Source organism: Oncorhynchus kisutch, linkage group LG15, assembly GCF_002021735.2.
Source record: "Oncorhynchus kisutch isolate 150728-3 linkage group LG15, Okis_V2, whole genome shotgun sequence".
Classification (NCBI taxonomy): Eukaryota; Metazoa; Chordata; class Actinopteri; order Salmoniformes; family Salmonidae; genus Oncorhynchus; species Oncorhynchus kisutch.
In genome coordinates, this window is record NC_034188.2 from 50,706,450 (window position 1) to 50,728,309 (window position 21,860).

The following is a 21,860-nucleotide window of genomic DNA, read 5'->3' on the forward strand; positions in this document are numbered from 1 at the left end:
TCAGATATTACACATTTCTAATTTTGACAAAAGTTACGTGTATGATCGTCTTATTCGTATCTCAGAGCCATTTGCTTTTCTAGTTATAGCCTAATGTTATCTAGCTAACATTGAACCTGGTTGGTTAGCTACCTGCAGATTCATGCAGGGTAGTAACGTCATGAGTTGGGATTATGGTTCATTGTTTAGCTAGCTAGCACATTTCTTAACAAGACTCCACTATGCAAGTAACCATTTCAACAGAATGTCACTGCGACAACTGTTGATAGACGTAGCTGGTAAATTAGCTCTGGTTATCTACTCTGATGTCAGAGCACTCTCGTCTGAGTGTGCCAGATCGCAGAATAACTGACAAATTTACGAACACTCAACACCCGTTGAATATGGCCGGTGTCAGTAAACGTTGGCAAAAAGTGTAAATTGTTGCCAGCAGCACAGTTGCAGTCACCAACGCTCTGGATAACATAAAAACAGCCTAACCAGCTCTGCTAGGGCGAGTAAACTGGTCAGTGAGCTGTTCTCTCATTTGTGTTTAGAAGTAGCTAGCAAGCTAGCCAACGTTAACCAGTTAGCTTGGGTGCTTGACTGCTGTTGTTAGGGCAGAACGCTCAGATCAACCCTTAAAGAGATGGGTTTGGCTAAAGCTTAAGAGGGTGTGAACAATCCTGAATGGGTGTAGAAAAAGACAAAGAATAGCTCTCAAGTAGGTACCAAAAAAGTTCAAAGGCCATTTTCTCAAAAGTGAGGTTACAAGTTTATCCATTTTCAAAGTAGATTTACTTTCCAATTGTTCCTCAAATGCAGTGAGGAACTACAATTTTGTAGTTCTGTGTCTCTGCTTTAATCCAATGTAAAGAACACAATTTCAAATTTTCCTACATAAAAATGAATCAAGGCGGTCGGTCACAATTTGTTTGACTTTTAGTCTCACTTACAGTACTCAGCTAGCAAATGCAGCTAGCTAGTTTAGCCTATTCAAACAGAAGGATGCTATGTTAGCTAGCCTGCTGACTATCCAACACAACACTGGAACTCTTCCAACTCAAGGTAAGCTTTTGGTTTGATAAATGCCTGCCAGTGTAAGTGCTAAACTGCATACTGACTGTACACTGTAACGTTACTGCATGATTGTAGCGGGTTTACTAACGCGTTAGTTCTATTAGCTATGTTGACTATGATGTTACTTAAGCAAATATGGTGACAACGATGTAGGCTGTGTATAGTGGTTATGATATGGTTTGGCTTGGAAAGTTTTTTTTGCCTGGTCACATATAGCTGATGTGTTGTACATTGAAGTCCACAAGCAAAGGGAAAAGGTACGAAGAGGAGAGCGCATAGATGCGAGAAGGAACACAACCTGCTTGCTAAGAAAGTGAACTGTGTTTACACGTGATCAGGGGTGTATTCATTCGGCTGATTCTTTTGAAATACATTTCATGAAGGGAAGCAAACCAAACGGTGTTAAACATACCTGAATTTGTCCAATAGAAACTCTCATTTGCAACTGTTGGACTAATGATTACACCCTATGTTAGTATTAGCCATGGATGAGGCATGCGACATCAATACAGACCAATGTCAAGCTTGGATTCGCCATGCCAAAAGGCTTTTCCCACGGTGCATGAAGAATGAGGACATTCACTGTGATGTGGATGATCATTTATGGCTAAATGCTCAAGACAGGCTTGATGCAAATGAATGTGTGCTTGTTTTATTTTCATTCATTTCATTTGTTTAATTTAATTTCTTACAGATAGTACACCTATGTTGGTATTATATATATATATTTTTTTTTTTGCATGAATGATTGTAGAGGATGTCTTCATTGATCACACGTTTGATTACACATTGGATAGATACTGTATTACGGAAATGATAGATTTTCTGTCAATTTCGTTGGGTAACGTAAGTGTATTACCTAATGTGAAAACGGTGTAATCTACTGTAATTTACAGTACTGTAGCATATTACTTTCAGCACTTCTAAGGGCGATTTGAAACATGTACTTTGCATTGTTTACTATTGGATTAGCTGGTAGTTAAAACGACTACATTGAAAAGATATAATGATGTTGTGTTACGGTGATAACTAACAGCACTTAAAGCTGTTTGTGTGTGTGTGTCTCTGTGTGTGAGAAAGTGTTAAACTTCGAGAACATTGATAAGAGGGAGTACTTAAACGCACTTAAAGGCCTACTTAAACATTGGGAGCATTAATAGCTAGCTGTATGTTTCCGTGACTTCTGTTGTTTATGGTGAAAATACTCCCAAAATATTCTGATACCATTAACTTGATTCATTCCTGTGATCGTTTGACACCACCTGAATGTTCAATGTACACAAAATGTGAATGACAAGACAGAACTATGTCATCAATGTGCAATAATGGAAGTGAAAATATGTTTGAAATGGCATTATTGAATAAATTCTTCATAGGGTGAGTGACTTGGCTTACAACCTACTGTGTCATTGGTATGGCACCGTGTTAATACAATGAAATACAATACCGGCATAATGATGTACTACATGCATAGATTATTCATTATATACAGTAAACATACAGGCACTTTCTGAGCACCCATAGGAATGATGTTAATTATCCCATCCCAAGACACACACACAAGCATAATGACTACTGTGATTTTTACTCTTTACCTGAGCGCCTAATTCTTACATTAGGCTATCTAGCTCTCTAAAATGACCTCAATGACATGGGGACGAAGTCTTTCAGAATATTCTGACAATAATAATATATTATATTCATTCCCCAGGCTGTATCTTCATTTCCCAAAGTGGTTTACTCCCCTTCAGTCCTCAACATCTCACATCACATTCATATGAAGGAAAGAAGGCAAGGAGCCCACTCTTCATTACTGAGATACATCCTAGGGCAAAGGTCCTTCCCTCAAATAAAGGCGTTCTCTATGATCAGCACGTGAGGCTCCTCAGTTTCCCCAGCAGGGGGTGCCAGTGGCTCTGTAGACCCTTCCTCCAGAGGAGCACAGCACATCCTCCCAACACAGCCCTTCCCACAGGCCAGGCTGCAGGCCAGGTGTGAGGGCAGTGGGTGAATCTCCCTATGGATGATGGTGCGGTTGGTGTTGTTGTTATCCATGTTGCCGTTGGCTGAGGGAGTGGAGAGGAGGAACTCTGGTTGTACAGTACAGCAGCTCACACCTACACTCTGTAACACCTTGGTGACCCCCGACATCAGATCACCACACCTGTGGGAATAGATGCATATTGAGGTAACTGTATTACGGACCTTCCAACACCATCTCCCCAACATCAACATTCATTGTTTTGTACTATAAAAACAGATAAAAACCTGTGTATCTGGAACCCAGCGTGGCAGTGGACATGTACAGACGCCACTAGGCAGCTCTCTGTCAGCTGCCACACGTGGAGATCGTGCACTGCCTGCACCCCTGGCACACTGGCGATCCGCCGGCCCAGATCAGACACACACACCTGGGATGGGCTGGCCTGGAGCAGCAGCCAACCGTAACGGCACACCTGGGGCAGAGCGGTGGCCAGCAGCACCACCACAGCCACCATGGAGAAGCCAGGGTCCAGGTAGATGAAGGGGCCACAGGCCCCAGAGCCATGCAGGCAGTCTGGGCCCAGGAGTAGCAGGGTAAGCCCGTTGGTGAGGGCCAGGATGGAGCCCAGCAGTGCCTGGGTGAGGGTGATGAGAGATGGGAGAAAGGCGGGAAGTTGAACCCTGAGCCTTGTGGGGCTTTCTAACTTTAGGGCTGAGACTGTGGTGGGGTCTGTCTGATTATCTGAGGAGACAGGATAAAAGGGGTAAGGCAGGAAGAACTAGACAAAACTGAAATAGTTAGTCTGTCTGCCACTCATTAAATGGCTTAAGATTATTAGCATAGAACATTTGAAAAATGTCTTAGTTTCACTTAAAAAGATTTCATTTTTGTATACCCAGTACCCAGTAGTTCTGAAAGTAGTGTTCACGAGCCAAAAATGTGCAGATATGTGCGCCACGTCATTGCTCTCTCTGTCGTGCTGCTGTGCGTGTGCATCATGTGCATCTTGCTAGCTGTCACTCATATGGCAAAAGTTCATTGGTTGAACTCGAATTAGTGGGGGGCTGGCCCAGGTGGGGGGAGAATGGTGCAGCACAGCTTCCAGAAAAAAAGTTGCTTTCAAACTAGGGATTTTGTGGCTAATTGAGTTAAAACAGTCATTCTGCTCATAGATTATGCATGTGTGAACTACACATTGATACTTCCAGCCCACTACTAAAAAAATACTTAGCCAAAGTTCTGGACCATGTCTCTAAGGTCCAAAAATTTGACAGCAATGCCATCAAATTAAAGTCAGTTGGGAACAGGTCTTTGATGTCCCAATACCTTGGCATCGGATCTATGAACTGATATGTGTAAAACAACAATTGACACACATTCATCCATTCATTGCAATCTTAAGATATTTTATACTTGCTACAAAAAGAATGCTCAATATATACACAACATTCCTCCGGTGCAGCCTGGAGGATACATAAGCAATAGAGCATATTCTAGTACTGTCCATCGGTGGCTGGCTTTTGGAGTCAGGTCCAGGAATGATTATGTCCTAATATCAGGGTTCAGATGGACCAAAATATTGTTGGGGGGGGATCTGAAAAATTACAATCAGTCAATGGGTAATACCATTGTAGTCTTCGGTAAAGTATTTATTTTATAGGGCAATATCGGTAAGGTTCAGAAGCCTCGTAAGACGTCGCAGTAAAATAGAGGGATGTAATTGCAAAAGGAAATAGCAAAATGGTAATATACTTGGAAAGATGGGTTAATCTGTGGACACCAGTGGGTTGGAGTTCAAATCAGATTTAATGGTTGATTGGCCGCTGTGATTGGCCATCCAGCATTTGCAGGAAGAGGAAATTAGGGACATACACGTATGTATAATCCTTTAACTACATGTACCGTACATGAGTGAAAATAGCTGTAAGTAGCAGTACAAGTATTGTTGCGTGTTAGTTTACTCTAATCAGGGGAGGAGTGTAGGGTTAAATAAAACCACAATAAAAGGGAATTAGAAATGATGCAAACAATTCAATTGAATAAACCCAAAATCTATCTGCAATATTAAAGTTGATCTACACCCTAGTCCTCCTTTTGATTTGCTGTTAAATTCCAGACTAGGGCAGCTAAGACCACAAAATGCAACATCTTCCCCAAGCATAGAAATGACTCATCTACCAAATACCAAAATGTACTGGGAAGGCCAAAGACAGGAAAGATAACATTTCTCACCTCTGTGTCCCACACACTTAGACACCTCAGAGTTGGGGTACTTTGGATGACAGCCACTGGCCTCTTGATTTGGGAAGTTGTTTGGTGTCTCTGCAGTTCTGAAGTCTGCAGGGAGTGTGTGTGAGTCTGCAGGGGGTGTGTGTGCTCCATGGCAGTGGTCTGAAAGGGGACCCTGAGGGGCCACGGTACGGAGTAGGGATGTCTGGGGTGGGTGCTGAGAGTCACTGTCAGGGTTCAGGACACTGGAGGTTCCAGGGTTACAGAGTACAAGTGTTCCATCTTGGATGGCACCATCCAGAGATGTAGTGAGGTTACTGAGGTCATTCTCTCCACCCACTCCAGTGCTGTCTTTGGTCTGGACCTCGGCCTTGACTGTGGTGTGTTGGAATGAAAAACAAACAGACGTTCATTGCTTATATTCCAGTTAACCTGCTAGAATAATGCAGAACTTGTACACAATTCTCTCCCACACTGACATTAATAATAAAAGCAAAAATGCTCTGTGCCTTTTCCATTCACACCAAGGACAGATCTCTCCTCCCCCTCCCAGGCAGCTCTAGTCTTGGTCCCAAGCCAGCTACCCCAGCTGAGCCCCAGCACCAGGAGGTTGTAGAGCAGGCTGACAACCCCCATCACCGTGGCCAAAAGAGGGCGCTGTATAGGGTGGGGCTGCAGGGTGTGGCTGAGGATATCCAGAGAGACAGAGACACACAGGGCAGCCAGCAGGAGAGCTGAGATCAGAGCCCCCAGGGGCTGGACCCTCGCTTCGCTGTAGGACAGACCACACAGGGAGGCCTGAGGGGGGAGGCGTCGGGGAAAAGGGTTGGCTGGAACAGACAGGGTGGGATGGGGATAAGAGGTTAGCTGGTTGGACTCAGAGTGGTCAGGGGAGAAACAATGGGTGGTTGTAGGGGTGAGAGGTTTGGAGGGAAACTGGGAAGTGGTGGTGAGGACAGGGGTTGAGAGGGGAGGAGAGGGACAGGAAGCTGAGCTGGAAGGGATGGGGGAGACACAGGAGATGGTTAAGGCATATGGGGGAGATTTGACAGGTGACTGAGTGGGGGTGGAGGTGATGGAGGTAGAGGTGGAGAGAGGGGAGGCAGGTGGCGGTTTTGGGGGGCCTCTGCCCAGGGTGGGTTGAGCAAGAGGAAGAGCCATGTGCATGAGGATGAAGAGGGTGTGGAAGACGTCCACCATGGTGATTAGGGAGTCACAGAGGCGGCTGACAACAATCTCACACAGCAGGAGCAGGAAGGTCAGGACCAGCATGCACCTGTGCAGGGAACTGCCGTGGGGGAGCCCCAACCTGCAAGCCATCTCACCTGTCAGTCGATACAGACACATGAAAAAAAGTAACATTTCGTGCTCAATATTGATGGAGCAGCCCATCAGATGCAAGTTAATGTAATAATTGTATAGCATTTTCTATCAATGTTCACTGTTGCAAAGGTACAACATACACTCTTTAAAAAATGGGTTCCTAAAGGGTTCTTCGGCTGTCCCCATAGGAGATCCCTTTTGGCTTCCATGTAGAACTCTCTGTGAAAAGCGTTCCACCCGGAACCAAAAAGGGTTCTCCATTTCTCCAATGGGGACAGCCGAATAATGCATTTAGGGTCTAGATAGCACCCTTTTATCTAAGACTGTACAGTTAAAAACAAAGTTACAGACCAGGCAAATCCTGTAACCTTTAGTTCTAGCTAATCTGCCCTGTGCTATAAATTGACAAATTTGATTTGAAATGTTTCAAAGGAGCTTTAGCACGTCTCTTGTTCAGTGGAATGTGTTACCTTGCAATGGTCCAAACCAAACTCAATAACACTCTAGCCTAGCTGATCCTAAAAAGTCATATAGGAATTAGTTTCACAGCATGAATAACCTGCTTGGAGCACACACACACACACACACACACACACACACACACACACACACACACACACACACACACACACACACACACACACACACACACACACACACACACACACACACACACACACACACACACACACACACACACACACACACACTCTGACTGAAATACATAAATCAAAATGTGAAAAACTATTACTGGTGGTAGCCTAATGCAATGAGCAATGATGTGCTTCTAAATCAGAGCAATTCAAATTAGGCTAGTCTGACGACAAAAAAAATCCCTGACAAATGGTTTGCCACTATCGCTTTTAAATAGTGTGAATTAATATTTATATTATTGTTTTAGAGTTTCTTTACCTTTGACGCGCGGTAGATCACAGGCGTCAAATAATCACCTGGTAAATGGTGGCGAGGCAATACGTCCACATTCGCGCTTCTGCGTGCCGAATTAAAACGTTTCCTCATGTGTTCTGCTCTCTCTCTCTCCTCTCCCTCTCTCTCTCTCTCCTCTCTCTCTCTCTCTCCTCTCTCTCTCTCTCTCTCTCCTCTCCCCTCTCTCTCCTCTCTCCCACGCCCACCAAACTCCCAGGTTATAATCGCTGTCATGTGAGGGGATTCGCTCTCATCATCCTTCATTATCCCCAATCTGCTGTCCCGTTCCCTTGTGTGGGTTAAGAGGAAAGCCCACCCACCCATTTAACCCGTTACTGCCAACACATCAAGAAAAGGTAATGCTGAGTGAAAGTAATTTAAACCTGACCAAAGATTATACTATAGTGAACAAAACTATAAACGCAACTTGCAACAATTTCAACGATTTTGTCTAGTTAAAGTTCATATAAGGAGATCAGTCAATTTAAATGAATTAATTCGGCCCTAATCTATGGATTTTACATGACTGGCCATGGGTAGGCCCTCCCACTTGGGAGCCAGGCCCACCAACAGGGCAGCCAGGCTCAGCCAATCAGAATTATTTTTTCCCCGCATAAGGGCTTTTTCACAGAGAAATACTCCTCAGTTTCATCAGTGGTCCGGGTGGCTGGTCACAGACAATCCTGCAGGTGAACAAGCCGGACGTGGAGGTCCTGAACTGGCGTGGTTATACATGGTCTATGGTTGTGAGGCCGGTTAAACGTACTGCCAAATTGTCTAAAACAATATTGCAGGCGGCTTATGGTAAAGAAATGAACATTACATTCTCTGGCAACAGCTCCGGTGGACATTCCTGTAGTCAGCATGCCAATTGCACACTCCCTCAAAACTTGAGCCGTCTGTGGCATTGCGTTCTGTGACAAAACTGCACATTTTAGAGTGAACTTTTGTCTACAGCACAAGGTGCACCTGTGTAATGATCATGCTGTTAAATCAGCTTCTTGATATGCCACACCTGTCAGGTGGATGGATTATCTTGGCAAAGAAGAAATGCTCATTAACAGGGATGTAAACAAATTTGTGCACAGAATTTGAGAGAAATAAGCCTTTTTTGTGCGCAATGGAACATTTCTGGGATCTTATATTTGAGCTCATGAAACATGGGACCAACACTTTACATGTTGCGTTTATATTTTTGTTCAGTATATATAGTATCAATAATAATAAAGCTGTGTCATAACGTCAGGGGGAAAGTTCCTAATAATGTCATATTCATCATAAAAACTCATTGTCATGCTTGAGCGACCACATCTTGTTCTCCAAGACCTGAGTGGATTCTTGTGGCCACCCAAATGGCAAGTTGTGATGAGACAGAGTATAAACAATAGACACTTCAAATTTTTTTTTTTTAACCTTTATTTAACCAGGCAAGTCAGTTAAGAACAAATTCTTATTTTCAATGACGGCCTAGGAACAGTGGGTTACCTGCCTGTTCAGGGGCAGAACGACAGATATGTACCTTGTCAGCTCGGGGGTAAGAACAAATTCTTATTTACAATGACGGCCTACACCGGACGATGCTGGGCCACTTGTGCGCCGCCCTATGGGACTCCCAATCACGGCCGGTTGTGATACAGCCTGGAATCGAACCAGGGTGTCTGCAGTGATGCCTCTAGCACTGAGATGCAGTGCCTTAGACCGCTGCGCCACTCGGGAGCCCGAGTCCAACTCAAGATTTATTGACAACCGGTCAGCAAGAGAAGCATATGAATAGCATACAATCTTCAAAATACATGTTAGATTACATCTTACATTCAGCAAGCTAGGGGACTTTCCTTGGTCTCAGCCTATGAACTTCATACAGGATTGTCCAGGTTTGTGTTGTGATGGTCATGCTGACATGCCATCATCATAAATAGGAGGCTTAGTCGTGCCCTGGACATATTATGCTATTACAAACAAAGGAGAACCCTTAGATTGAGAAGATCAATTCACCATCCCATGAGCGCCCCATACTGGATACATACTAACCCACATGAGCACCACATACTGAAAAACACAAACCTATCCCTCTGTAACAGAGTGAGAATTCCAACCTGACCTGGGTGCGAACTCACAGCCCTTTTCTTCCCCTCCATCCATGCCAGTGTAGATGCAGCGGTGCCAGGGCCCCATCTCAGACAGGTCCTCCCTGCCAGGAGCTTGGTGCAGTCCAGTGAGCCAACAGGCTAGATGAGGGTTGACACCACAGAAAAGTCCCTTTCACTCTTATACCAACACGCCTGCACATTCCTCAGGCCCAGGGAAAGGCCTGGCAAGGAAACATTGGATCACTTGCCACTGTCCTTAGAAAATAAACTCCTTATAAAGGTTGAATAGTTGGATCCTACAGATTTTATGATCCTTTAATAAAAGAGAATAAGGTATGCGTGACAACAGCCAGAGCAGTAGGTAATTAGGTAGCATGTTATCCCTCACATACCTTCTCAGGTTACAGCTGCTCTTTCAGCATTGCAGTCACACTCAATCCAATCTTTGCAAAAACACAAACTGAATCTGTGTCCAGAGGTTGGCTGACTGACAACTTGCAAAATATTACATAATACAAGACATACCATAATATATAATATGAACAACAACGTGGAGTATTTGTTCATCTATAAACCTGTAATAATCATCTAATAACCTATAATAATCTAATAACCTATAATAAACCTATAATACTCCACATAGCCTTCCCAGCACCTGTCGATTCTATGGGACATCTGTGGATGTGCATAATTTCCCTCTACCCTCTTTTCAACGTCTTGTGCTTACTCTGCATGTCATCACAGATATGAGAGTGCTGTTTGGGTATGTTGTCTGCAGTGGTGGAAAATGTACCCAATTGTCACACTTAAGTAAAAGTTAAGATACTTTAATAGAAAATGACTCAAGTAAAAGTCAAGCAGTAAAATACATGACTAAGTCTAAAAGTATTTGGTTTTAAATATACTTAAATATCAAAAGTAAACGTAATTGCTCAAATATACTAAAGTATCAAAATATAAGTGTAAATCACTTCAAATTCCTTATATTAAGCAAACCAGACGACACCATTTTCTTGTTTTTATTTATTTAAGCATAGCCAAGGGCACACCAACATAATTTACAAACAAACCGTGCTGTATCTATTATTTTCTTCAGGAATGTAGTGAAGTAAAAGTTGTCAAAAATATAAATAGTTAAGTACAGATACACCCCCCCACCCCCAAAAAAGACGACTTAAGTACTTTAACACCACTGGTTGCCAAAGGCAAACAATTGCCATAAGGGACACACGAGACTGAATGACTTTGGTCTGTGTACTGACACTCAAATAGTTTAATAGCCAACACTGCTGACCCTTAACTTTCCAAGACAACCACATTAGTTGATCAACTAGACACCAGATTGTTGACTTATTGTTATGGCACTCCTCTGTCCGACCTCCGGTTTCACTTAGTGAGCTGGGACAGAAAACTACAGCAGCGTCAACCACAACAATTGTACTAAACACAGCTGAGAGACACGGTCGACACTGTGCAGGTGGTCAATTGGGTTTCGGTCTTACAAATGCTACACAACTCACCAACACAACAACTGGGGCATATACAGAACATATAATGAATACATTGAAATATGTATAACGCTTTTCATTACAGAAACTCTAAATCAGGGAAAATAAATATAGATGCAATATACAATAACAACAACAGTGGGCAAGCAATCTAGGCTATGAAAATGACAGTCTGTAGAAGTAGGTTTTAAGGCCCTTTTAAGTTCTCATGGATGGAGTGGCTCTCGGATGGTCAGGGAGAGCATTCCATAGGCGAGGGGCAAGGCAGCATGGAGGCTCGGTCCCCCATAGTTTGGAGAGGTGGAAAAGATCCTAGCTCAAAGGGCAAGGCAACAAACATGAAACCAAGAGACATGAGAAATTAGGAAACCCTTTATTTCAACCAAGATTATACACAAAATCCATAAATGCAGTAAAACTTGAACCCAAATAAACAAAAACATGACATTGTACCTTCATAGATAGTTTAGAAGAACACATTATGAGATGTAGGTGAATCTACAAAAACACCACAGGTCACAATATTGCACAATATCATTGCTTATATGATTCTACCTCATAGTCTGCCTGTACTCTAAAGACAACACTAATGTATTTCAGGTGAGGTGTACTGAGAGCAGAAACCCACTGCACTACTTCTAACTTTACTGAAATGAAAAGGTGAACGGGGAGGCTGAGAAAAGCAGACTTAGAACTGAAGGTCACTTTTAATTAGTTTTCAGTGTTGCTTTCCTTGTGGATTTAAGCCTTTTCATGGGTGGCAGTTTGGGCTGGGGAAAAGTAGAACAAAATAAACACTTGCATAGATACAGTAGGGAAGGGACGAAACATGAAGGAAAAAGAGCTATTACATGTTAATGTTCGCATGGGTGTTGAGTTAAATTTATTCCAGTCGGTCCTGCCCTTAGTCTCTCTATCCAATCCAGATCACGCGTGTCTACTGTACAGAAAGAGAATGGTCCTTAAATGTATTTTTACCCTCTGTAATTCAGGGAGCTTTGGAGATGCTGAGTTTCGCTTATGAAGTTTATGTTTAAGGCTTTCTCTAGCCCCCTCTCCTCTCCTCTTTCTCATGATCTTTCTTCATATAAGCAGCTGGGGGGGGGGGGGGGGGGGGGGGGGGGGGGGTTGGATTAGTATTGGCTGGAATTCCTTCAGAACCAGATTAGTAATGAAAAAAAAAACAGAATTACCCCCCCCACCCCCACACACAATCCCCCACGCCCCATGAGCCTGTCTCTGAGGGTGGCGGTGAACCGCCTCACCCCTCAACGTCCCATCTTAAAGTTTGGTCACATTTTTGGAAAGTTCAGATTGAGCCATGCCATCCCAAGAAATCAGAAGAAAAGACAGACCTTTTTGAGTTTTAACATAGTAGGGAATAACAACATCCATACCAGAATTGTACTGAATGCTTGGCCAAGATGCCACTTCATACTTCAAGTATGCCATGTCATAGTAGGACACGATCGCTGATCCGAGTGGTCTAAATGTTTTTTTTTAAAGAACCATCTCTATATCAGTACACATGTCCTATTGGCAAAAAAAATGAGAAAATGATAGAAATCCATAGAATACATTGAAATTCGATAAAACAATGGCAAGCATCAAACAGATCCTGTTCTCTCAATACCTCTCTTGAAAGAGGGGTCACTAGTCTGGCCAAGCTATCGGTCAGCTCTTGTACTGGGCCTTGGACCTGGTATGCAAATCAGAATTCCACTACTGTTATTTGTAGTTCCACATTGTGTCCCGTGGATTCTGTGTGAAGTGGATTACTACTTTTGTCTTTTAGATCTCGGGACAGGTAACATGGTACCCTCTTACATTAAGCCTCTTAATTCCTTCAATACAAAGCAGTATCACCTTGCCTAATACAACTCAGACCAGGTCACATCCCATCCGAACGAAAGACGACAGGACAACACCCATTGAGATACACAGTATTCTTATTCCATATCTCTGACGCACCAGAGATCATCACACCAACCTGATACCAACAAAGGTGATAGTCATTTTGCATAGGCAGTCTCTCACTCCATCCATCCCTGCCTTCCTTCCTCTCTCTAGTCTGGTTCTAATGTCTCAAAGCTCCAGAACTTGTTAAAATGTGGGTTAGAACACTCTTGGAGCAGGCTTATGAAACACTACCAGCAGGCTTATGAAACACTACCAGCAGGCTTATGAAACACTACCAAAGGCCTACAAAGACCTTAAAAAAAAAAAAAAATTCTAAAACTGATGTGCTGTGACATTGTCAGTTAAAGCCATACCATTTCCTTCCTCGTATAGAAAGCCATTTTAGGTCCATGTCACCTTGACCAATAAATTATTCTTCTCTACATCTGAATAACTGGAATATGGCCATTGGCTAATTTGCTTAAACATACAAAAAGAAAAAGAGAAACATGGAAACACTAGCAGCATTTAACGTGCTTGTTGATGGGATGGTACTAACCAGCAGAATAGCAGTGCAAGATAGACTTTCAGACCTACAGTACTTTGTCCTAAATATGATGGTCCGTCAAATTAAATATTTTCCGAAAATTCCAAATCATTTCCACGCAGAACATCCAATGCAGTTCCCAAAGAGAGTATTTCCAGTGAAACACTCCGTCACTTCATTAGTCAGTACATGCATTTATTTGAGAGAGGAACAAGTGATTTGCCATACATATGTGATTACCAGCACATTTCGATTAATTTAACAAATAATTAAAAATGACTAAAAATGAAAGCATTACAAACAGCAGGGGAGGCAGCACAGACATGATTACCCGTGCTGAGAAACAACCTGGTTGACTAGGGGAGGCAGCACAGACATGATTACCCGTGCTGAGAAACAACCTGGTTGACCAGGGGAGGCAGCACAGACATGATTACCCGGGCTGAGAAACAACCTGGTTGACCAGGGGAGGCAGCACAGACATGATTACCCGTGCTGATTAACAACCTGGTTGACCAGGGGAGGCAGCACAGACATGATTACCCGGGCTGAGAAACAACCTGGTTGACTAGGGGAGGCAGCACAGACATGATTACCCGGGCTGAGAAACAACCTGGTTGACCAGGGGAGGCAGCACAGACATGATTACCCGGGCTGAGAAACAACCTGGTTGACCAGGGGAGGCAGCACAGACATGATTACCCGTGCTGAGAAACAACCTGGTTGACCAGGGGAGGCAGCACAGACATGATTACCCGGGCTGAGAAACAACCTGGTTGACCAGGGGAGGCAGCACAGACATGATTACCCAGGCTGAGAAACAACCTGGTTGACCAGGGGAGGCAGCACAGACATGATTACCCGGGCTGAGAAACAACCTGGTTGACCAGGGGAGACAGAACCGTGGGATTGAGACAAGGGGCTCTATTCAACCAAAACCTATATACAGAGGATCCCGCAGCTGAGACAAACCTGTCTTCTTCTTGCACTGTAAGAAAGCACCTTTTTTTGCCTTACCCTGGAACCTTCTAGATACCGGTTGAATAGGGCCGTTGGTACCTGGCCCATAGGTTCACAGTGGTGGGCATTCAGGCTCACATATGTCCCAAGATGGTATAAGACAGAGGTACCCCTGTGTTCACTCAAAACTTTTACCCACCTGTTTGTGTTCATATCAATGTCCTCCTGGCCTACAAGGAAAACACCAATATCCCCAGCGCTCCCAGGTGGCCTTAGCACAGTGGTGTTTAAGATGTCAAGTTTCAACACAGGAAGCCTCTCAGTCAGCACAGGAAGTCTCTCAGTAAACCATCCCTCACGTAGCTCCTCCTTAGGAAAACGTTCATTTTCATAACTGCACTCTCCCCACCTCCTTATTGCCATATCCGTTGATACTGCCACCCAGCATACACTTATCTACCCCCCCCCCCCTCCCCCCCAAAAACCGAAACATAATAATTGCTCTAATTTGAATCTGAAATATACACCAAAATGGGGAAATCTTTAGAAGCAAACCCCACGGAAAATAACTAATAAAATGAGGAAGAGAAGGAGAGAAAAATAAATCACACGAAGAAAAGGCTCATACAACTATAAAATAAATACAAAACGACTGATTTCTCCAAGCAGCAAAACAAAAAGAGATGGAATTAAACCTAGTCGAGTCAAAGGCAACATTTATCCTGTGTTGAGTTGGGAAATGAGATGGCACAGTGTTGTACCTGCAAAATACAAAGAAAGAGGGAGAACTTGGAAGGAGAGAGACGGTCAGACCTGCTTTTTATTTATACTCCTATTGAGTGTCACACTACATTTAAATCACTCTGGTCGGAGACCCAAAAAAAAATATCCATCTGGAAAAGAACGTCTGATAACTGTCCAGTCGAGAGAGAAAAAAAAAGAAAAAAGGGTAGACTTCCTCCGTAATGAACGGCATTACTCCGTCAAGGCAGACATTTTGTTTTCCAACATTTACAGAGGTTTCCAGAAAGCTTTAGATTGGAGTAACTCCGCTATCTGATTCTTAAAGGAAACCCAACATAATTTGTGACTGAGACCGTGTGCTTTTGGCAGATGACAGATGGTTTGGGTGTTCCCAGGGCGTTGCTGGAGAGACACTGGAGGGGACGATTCCTGAGGGGGCCAAAGCCAACGGAGGGGAAGGAACAGAAAAGAAAGTGATCACTTTGGCAGAGATCCCTTACGAGGTGGTGGTGGGGGGCAGGTAAAACTGTAACACACACATTCCTTGGTTATAAAACCATCTGTGCCCCACTGTCATTGTCAGAGAATGACACACAAAGCCAGTGGGTCCTCTTGTCTGAGTCCCACACAGCTGTGCACACTCTTTCGTCCAGCAGAGGGCAATAGTATGGTTTTGTGTCAGTGTGCAAACCCACGACACTATGAAGAACACACGTTGGGGTGGAGCTGGGGGTGAGCAGAGTGTGTCCTGTGTCTTTGGTTAGCGCAGTGATAAACCCCCTCCGTCCCTCTCTTTCCCCCCCCCCCCCCAGCATGAGCGTGGTTTCCTGATTGACGGAATGTAGTGACAGGCAAAAGGTTAGTGTGATTTTCTTAGTGTCCATTCTTGTTTATTTTGTTAAACTTTCTTTACAATACAGTGTGCGCGCGTTTCAGTTGAAGTGAATTCCTTATATGCTGTGACGAAGCTCAATGATTATTGTTTTGGGTCTTTTTTTCTTTTTACTTAGATGACAACTGGTCCTCTGTTTTCATAGAGAGGGGGTGGTGAGGAGTTCGTGGTAACGACAACAAAATCGGAGGAGCAACAAGCCGATTCACCGAGACAGAGACGAGTCCTGTGTTCCTCTCTCCTAAAGAACCACTGCAGAACAAACAGATAAGACCGACATTAGAGCACACATTGCATTACTTGATATAGATCGGCCAATCTATTTTTGGGGTGTGTTACCACAAATGTGTCTAGTGTGTGTGGACTGTACATTGTAAAGAGATCCAGGAGATTGAATAAGTGTAGGTGTACCATGACACAGCTATGGTGCGTCTCTCCCAGTCTCCAGGCTGGCCTCCAGCAACAGCTCCTCCAGGTCCTGACCACAGCTCAGCTCTGCTGTGACACTCACTGCAAAATACACACACACACACACACACACACACACACACACACACACGTTCTGTCAGACTGTGTGCGTGTCTGCGAGTGTACCACGTGTATACCGTATGCATGTGTCGGTCAAACCCGTTGTCCCACTACAGTCAGGGTGTTCCCTCAGAGCCTGTGACTCACCGTGCTCCATCACACAGCTGCCAGGCCCAGGCTTGGGGCCCTCGGGGTCCAGCAGGTGAAGGGCGAACTCTGGCTTCAGGCCATTGGGAAGGGCCGAGCCCACCACCTCCTCCACCTCGTCCGTGGAGCTCTCGTCTGGAGACTCCTCTGCCTTGGGAGGGGAGCTACGGCCCTCCACCTCCAGGGAAGTGTCTGTGTCGGCTGGAACAGGTGAGGGCTCAGCGGGAAGAGTGGTCTGTGATTGCTCCTCTGGTTGAAGCTGCCGCTTCTGTAGTTCCTCTAGAACAGGATGTTGTTGTTGCAGTTCCACCTGCACAGGAAGTGCCTGTTGTGCTAGTTGCTGCTGTTCCTCCCACAGATACAGTTCTTGTTCAGTTTCTGCTTCTGCTACACTCTCCGTTGCTCCCTGCTCCGGCGGACTCTCTGGCGCCACCTGTCGCTGTGCCCGTGGAAGTGTCTCTGCCGGTTCCTGTTGTGGGGGCAGAAGCTCAGAGTCTGGCTGCACTGTTTCAGGCTGTGACTGGAGCGGTGCTGTTAGAAGCAGACTCCCCAGGGGCTTCGTGTTAGTCTGTGTAGCTAGCTGAGGTGCTAACGGTTGCGGCGCTAACGGTTGCTGAACTGTGTCACGAGCCTGTTCTGGACTCTGGTCCTGCTGTGGAAGCCGTTCTGACTGCATGTCATCTTCTTCCTCTGTGTCGGTTTGAGACTCCGCCTGTTCACAAAGTATCTCTTCTACTGGGTTCTGACTCTCCTCCTTTTCCACAACCACCTCCTCCCCCTCCCCCTCCTCTTCCTCTTCCAGCGCAGCTTCAGTGGACTGCTGCTCAACAGCAGACTGTTCTAGCCGGGGCTCTGTAGTTGTCTCTACCATCTGCTCTGTCTGTTGGGGTGATGCTAGTGTTGCTGCTGCTATTTCTGTAGGAAGGGAGGGTGAGTGTGATGTCTGGGCTGCTGTTAACGGGTCATTAGGAGTCTCTACTACTGTCTCCTCTGAAGGGGGTTGCTCTGGCGCAACAGGACTCCGCTCCATCGGTTTAGGGTTGACTGTCTGTGGGTCGTCTGAACTCTGGACCAGCTCCTGTGTCAGTGGTGTGGGCGCGGCCTGGGGTTGTGTTCTCACCTCCTCCTGTGGGGGTTGTGAACCAGGATGTGGTTGCTGTGTGGTTTCCTTCACTAGTGACACCACCGACTCTTTGGAGACCTGGGGCTTGGTCAGGCCAATCTTCCCCAGGACCTGGAACTGCTGTTGGTCAGATGGGCTCTCTACTCTGGTCACCATGAAGATCTTGTGGCCCCTCCCGGGGCTCGACACAGAGATACAGCGGCCCGGCGAGGGGGGTGTACCGGGGGCCCCCGTGGACTCTGTGACGGTGATCCCTGAAATGACAGACCCCGTAGCAGGTGAGGCAGAGGGGACGGGGGGTGTCTGTGAGGCATTGAGGGGGTGCTGAGTTGTCGCCGCCCGGAGTGAAGGACCAGTGTGTTTGGGGGCGGGGGAGACGGAGGGAGCTTTAGAGAGAACCACCTCTTCATCCTCTTCTTCGTCCGTGTCCGAGTCGGACTCCAAATGCAAAGGCAACACCACTCCCTCAGAGCTCACTGCTAATTGGCTTTCAGTCAGGCGCTCAGTGTCTTTCACTCCTTCCTCTCCTCCCTCACACTCACTGTCTTTCCCATCGTTATCAACAAGCTCGCCGGAATCAGCTCCGTCCTCCTCTATGGTTCTGTCCTCGGTGGCGATCTCGGCCATGGAGGCCGAATGCATCTGCTGCTCGGTCTCCTCCTTCTCCTTGGCTAGGATGAAGTTCCGCTTGCAGCCATTCTGGATCTCAGCCAGCAGGGAACGCTGCGTATCGATGAAGCTCTTCACCTGGGAGGCAGAAGGAAAACAGAGGAATGAGAACTAGGTGAGATCAGGGCTTTCTATATTGATGTTCCCTGTCTACTCCAACCCTACTCCCCCCTTCCCTACAAATTCATTTGACCATTTTTTCCCTCTTGGACAACAGAACTCATCTTGACAATGTATTACAAAGGACAACTTGCATACAGTCCCCACTTCTCTCTGTACATCTCCTTTTCCCAATTTCCCCCCTCTCTCTCACAGTCTCTTTCTTGGGCTCTCGGTCCAGGTCGAGGCGTAGGAGGGAGGTGTTGACTTTGAGGGCCAGGGAGAGGGCCATGAGGCCCCCCGTCTTGATCTCATTCTCCCTCAAGTCCAGACGCAGCAGCCGGGGGCTCTCGGCGATGAACTCAGCCACCGCCACGGCACCTGACATACAGCACAGGGGGAGAGGTGGTGGTACAGGGGAGAGGTGGCGGTACAGGGGGAGAGGTGGTGGTACAGGGGGAGAGGTGGTGGTACAGGGGGAGAGGTGGTGGTACAGGGCTCAGCTCAATGCCCTTTCACACACTAACAGCTCCGTTTACATAGACAATGAGGGTTTTTATTTTAAATAGCTGTAAATAGCTAAATAAGGACACACACACCCTCGCAAGACAGCTTGGTGGACGCCAGGCCCAGCCGGAGCACCGAGCGGTTGGCGATCAGACTGTCCTTCAGCTTGTGGACCCCCTCGTTCCCCACAGAGTTATGGCCCAGATTTAGGGTCTCCAAACTCTGGGTACAGGGCTAAAGAGGGAGAGAGAGAGGAACAGATTTTAAACATAGCATGGGATAGGGGGCAGCAAATATACTGTGACGTATGATGCAAAGTACAACACACTACAAACAGAGGGCTGTATCCATCACCTTGAAAATGTATATGTACACAGCGCAGTCGGAAAGAATTCAAAACCCTTCCTGTTTCCACATTTTGTTACGTTAGTCAATTTTCTAAAATGTATTGAATAAAAACAAATATCAATCTACACACAATATCCCATAATGATAAAGCTATTTTTTTTTGCAAATGTATTTAAAAAAAAGAGAACAGAAATACCTTATTTACCGTAATTGCTGGACTATTAAGCGCACCTGAATATAAACCGCACCCACTGAATTCTTAAAAAAATATGTATTTTGTACATAAATACGCCGCACATGTCTATAAGCCGCAGGTGCCTACCGGTAACATTGAAACAAATGAACTTTACACAGCCTTTAAAAGAAACACGGCTTGTAACAAAAATTAAAACCGTAGCCTACCAAGAAAGTCATTGGTCACTATCTTCCTCCTCCTGTGCACTGAAACCTCCTTCGGTGTCGGAGTTGAATAGCCTCAGAATTGCTTCATCCGATGTTGGATCGTTTTCATTGTCGCTCTCGTCACTTTCATCCGGAGGCAAATACCCCGCTGAGCTCATGCTGCCCCTTCAACACGCAGCAGTCCAGCCTTTCGAAACCCGTTGATGATAGTGGATTTTTTGACAATGCTCCACGCTGTCAGGACCTACTGGCAGACTTGACCATAAGATGCTCTTCGCCTGCGGCCCGTTTTAGTTAAGGATTTCTCCCCACTTGTCATCCAAGCCTCCCACTGAACAAGGAGCGCCACCTTAAATGCACGATTTACACTGATGTCGAGTGGCTGCAAATACTTTGGGCCATCTGCTTTTCTTCCCTCTGAAAGCTTTTGTTGTCTTTCTGCACTGAGTCAGTTCCTCACGCTGCTGTTTCCAACGTCTTATCATCGACTCATTAAGGCCAAGCTCCCGTGCAGCAGCTCTATTTCCTTTTCCAACAGCCAGATTTATCACCTTCAACTTGAAAGCTGCATCATATGCATTTCTCCGTGTCTTTGCCATGATGAGGGTGACAAAATGACTACCGTAATCAGAATGATGGGAAGTTTGAGCGCGCTCGATTTACGTCACATTATGTGACGGTGCTCAGTTTTTTGGCGACATGAATCTTGTGAAAGAGGGAAAAATCCATAAATTAGCCGCGTCATTGTATAAACCGCGAGGTTCAAAGTGTGGGAATAAAGTAGCGGCTTATAGTCCGGAAATTACGGTACATAAGTATTCAGACCCTTTGCCATGAGACTCGAAATTGAGCTCAGGTGCATCCTGTTTCCATTGATCATCCTTGAGATGTTTCTACAACTTGGAGTCCACCTGTGGTAAATTCAATTGATTGGACATGATTTGGAAAGGCACACATCTGTCTATATAAGGTCCCTCAGTTGTGCATTTCAGGGCAAAAACCAAGTCACGAGGTTGAAGGAATTGTCCGTAGAGCTCTGAGACAGGATTGTGTCGAGGCACAGATCTGGGGAAGGGTACCACAAAATACATTTTGCAGCATTTAAGGTCCCCAAGAACACAGTGTTCTTTCTTAAATGGAAGAAGTTTGGAACCACCAAGACCCGACCATCCAAACTGAGCAATCGCGGGAGAACAGCCTTGGTCAGGGAGGTGACCAAGAACCCAATGGACACTCTGACATGGCTCCAGAGTTCCTCTGTGGAGATGGTTGTCCTTCTGGAAGAGTCTCCCATCTCTGCAGCACTCACCAATCAGGCCTTTATGGTCGAGTGGCCAGACGGAATCTACTCCTCATTAAAAGGCACACGACAGCCTGCTTGGAGTTTGCCAGAAAGCACCTAAAGGACTCAGACCATGAGAAACAAGATTCTCTGGTCTGATGAAATCAAGAACAAACTCTTTTGCCTGAATGCCAAGCGTCACGTCTGGAGGAAACCTGGCAACATCCCCACGGTGAAGCATGGTGGTAACAGCATCATGCTATGGGAATGTTTTTCAGGAGCAGGGACTGGGAGACTAGTTAGGATCGGGAGACAGGGAGACTAGTTAGGAAAGAAGAACGGAGCAAAGCACAGAGATCCTTAATGAAAACCTGCTCCAAACCGCTCGGGACATCAGACTGGGGCGAAGGTTCACCTTCAAACAGGACAACGACCTTAAGCATACAGCCAAGACAACACAGGAGTGGCTTCGGGACAAGTCTCTGAATGTCCTTGAGTGGCCCAGCCAGAGCCCGAACTTAACCTGATCAAACATCTCTGAAGACACCTGACAATAGCTGTGCAGCAACGCTCCCCATCCAACCTGACAGAGC

At 45.5% G+C, this 21,860-nt stretch overlaps 2 protein-coding genes across 4 annotated transcripts in view; both read right to left on the bottom strand.

The window, feature by feature from the left end:
* Window positions 1–1,797: 1,797 nt before the first annotated feature.
* On the bottom strand, window positions 1,798–6,592 carry LOC116353703 (zinc transporter 1-like). The gene is made up of 4 exons (XM_031791413.1): window positions 5,857–6,592; window positions 5,276–5,647; window positions 3,328–3,784; window positions 1,798–3,223 (listed from the first exon to the last, which is right to left on the bottom strand). The coding sequence occupies exons 1-4, from the start codon at window positions 6,590–6,592 to the stop codon at window positions 2,905–2,907; spliced, it is 1,884 nt and encodes a 627-aa protein (XP_031647273.1). The 3' UTR covers window positions 1,798–2,904.
* Window positions 6,593–11,477: 4,885 nt separating this feature from the next.
* The window catches only part of LOC109905413 (protein phosphatase 1 regulatory subunit 37-like), a 53,643-nt gene continuing 43,260 nt past the window's right edge, over window positions 11,478–21,860 (bottom strand). The window contains exons 9-13 of one of the 3 annotated variants that reach the window (XR_002257269.2): window positions 19,328–19,469; window positions 18,943–19,109; window positions 16,838–18,707; window positions 16,533–16,672; window positions 11,478–16,414 (exon numbers count right to left, since the gene is read on the bottom strand). Coding sequence is in view for 2 of the 3 variants with exons in the window: in XM_020502769.2 (XP_020358358.1) it covers window positions 16,584–16,672; window positions 16,838–18,707; window positions 18,943–19,109; window positions 19,328–19,469 (2,268 nt within the window). In the remaining variant the exon portion in view is untranslated. The remainder of the gene's footprint in view (window positions 16,415–16,532; window positions 16,673–16,837; window positions 18,708–18,942; window positions 19,110–19,327; window positions 19,470–21,860) is intronic. The other 2 variants (XM_020502769.2, XM_020502770.2) reach the window with 2 other exon arrangements.

What these genes read in the sequence shown, in the direction of transcription:
- LOC116353703 (XM_031791413.1), bottom strand. Translation starts at nt 6,592, where the DNA reads ATGGCTTGCAGGTTGGGGCTCCCCCACGGCAGTTCCCTGCACAGGTGC. An exon ending in GGTGCTGGGGCTCAGCTGGG is followed by an intron (nt 5,648 to 5,856) that starts GTAGCTGGCTTG and finishes AACACACCACAG; the next exon opens with TCAAGGCCGAGGTCCAGACC. An exon ending in TAAGTGTGTGGGACACAGAG is followed by an intron (nt 3,785 to 5,275) that starts GTGAGAAATGTT and finishes CTGTCTCCTCAG; the next exon opens with ATAATCAGACAGACCCCACC.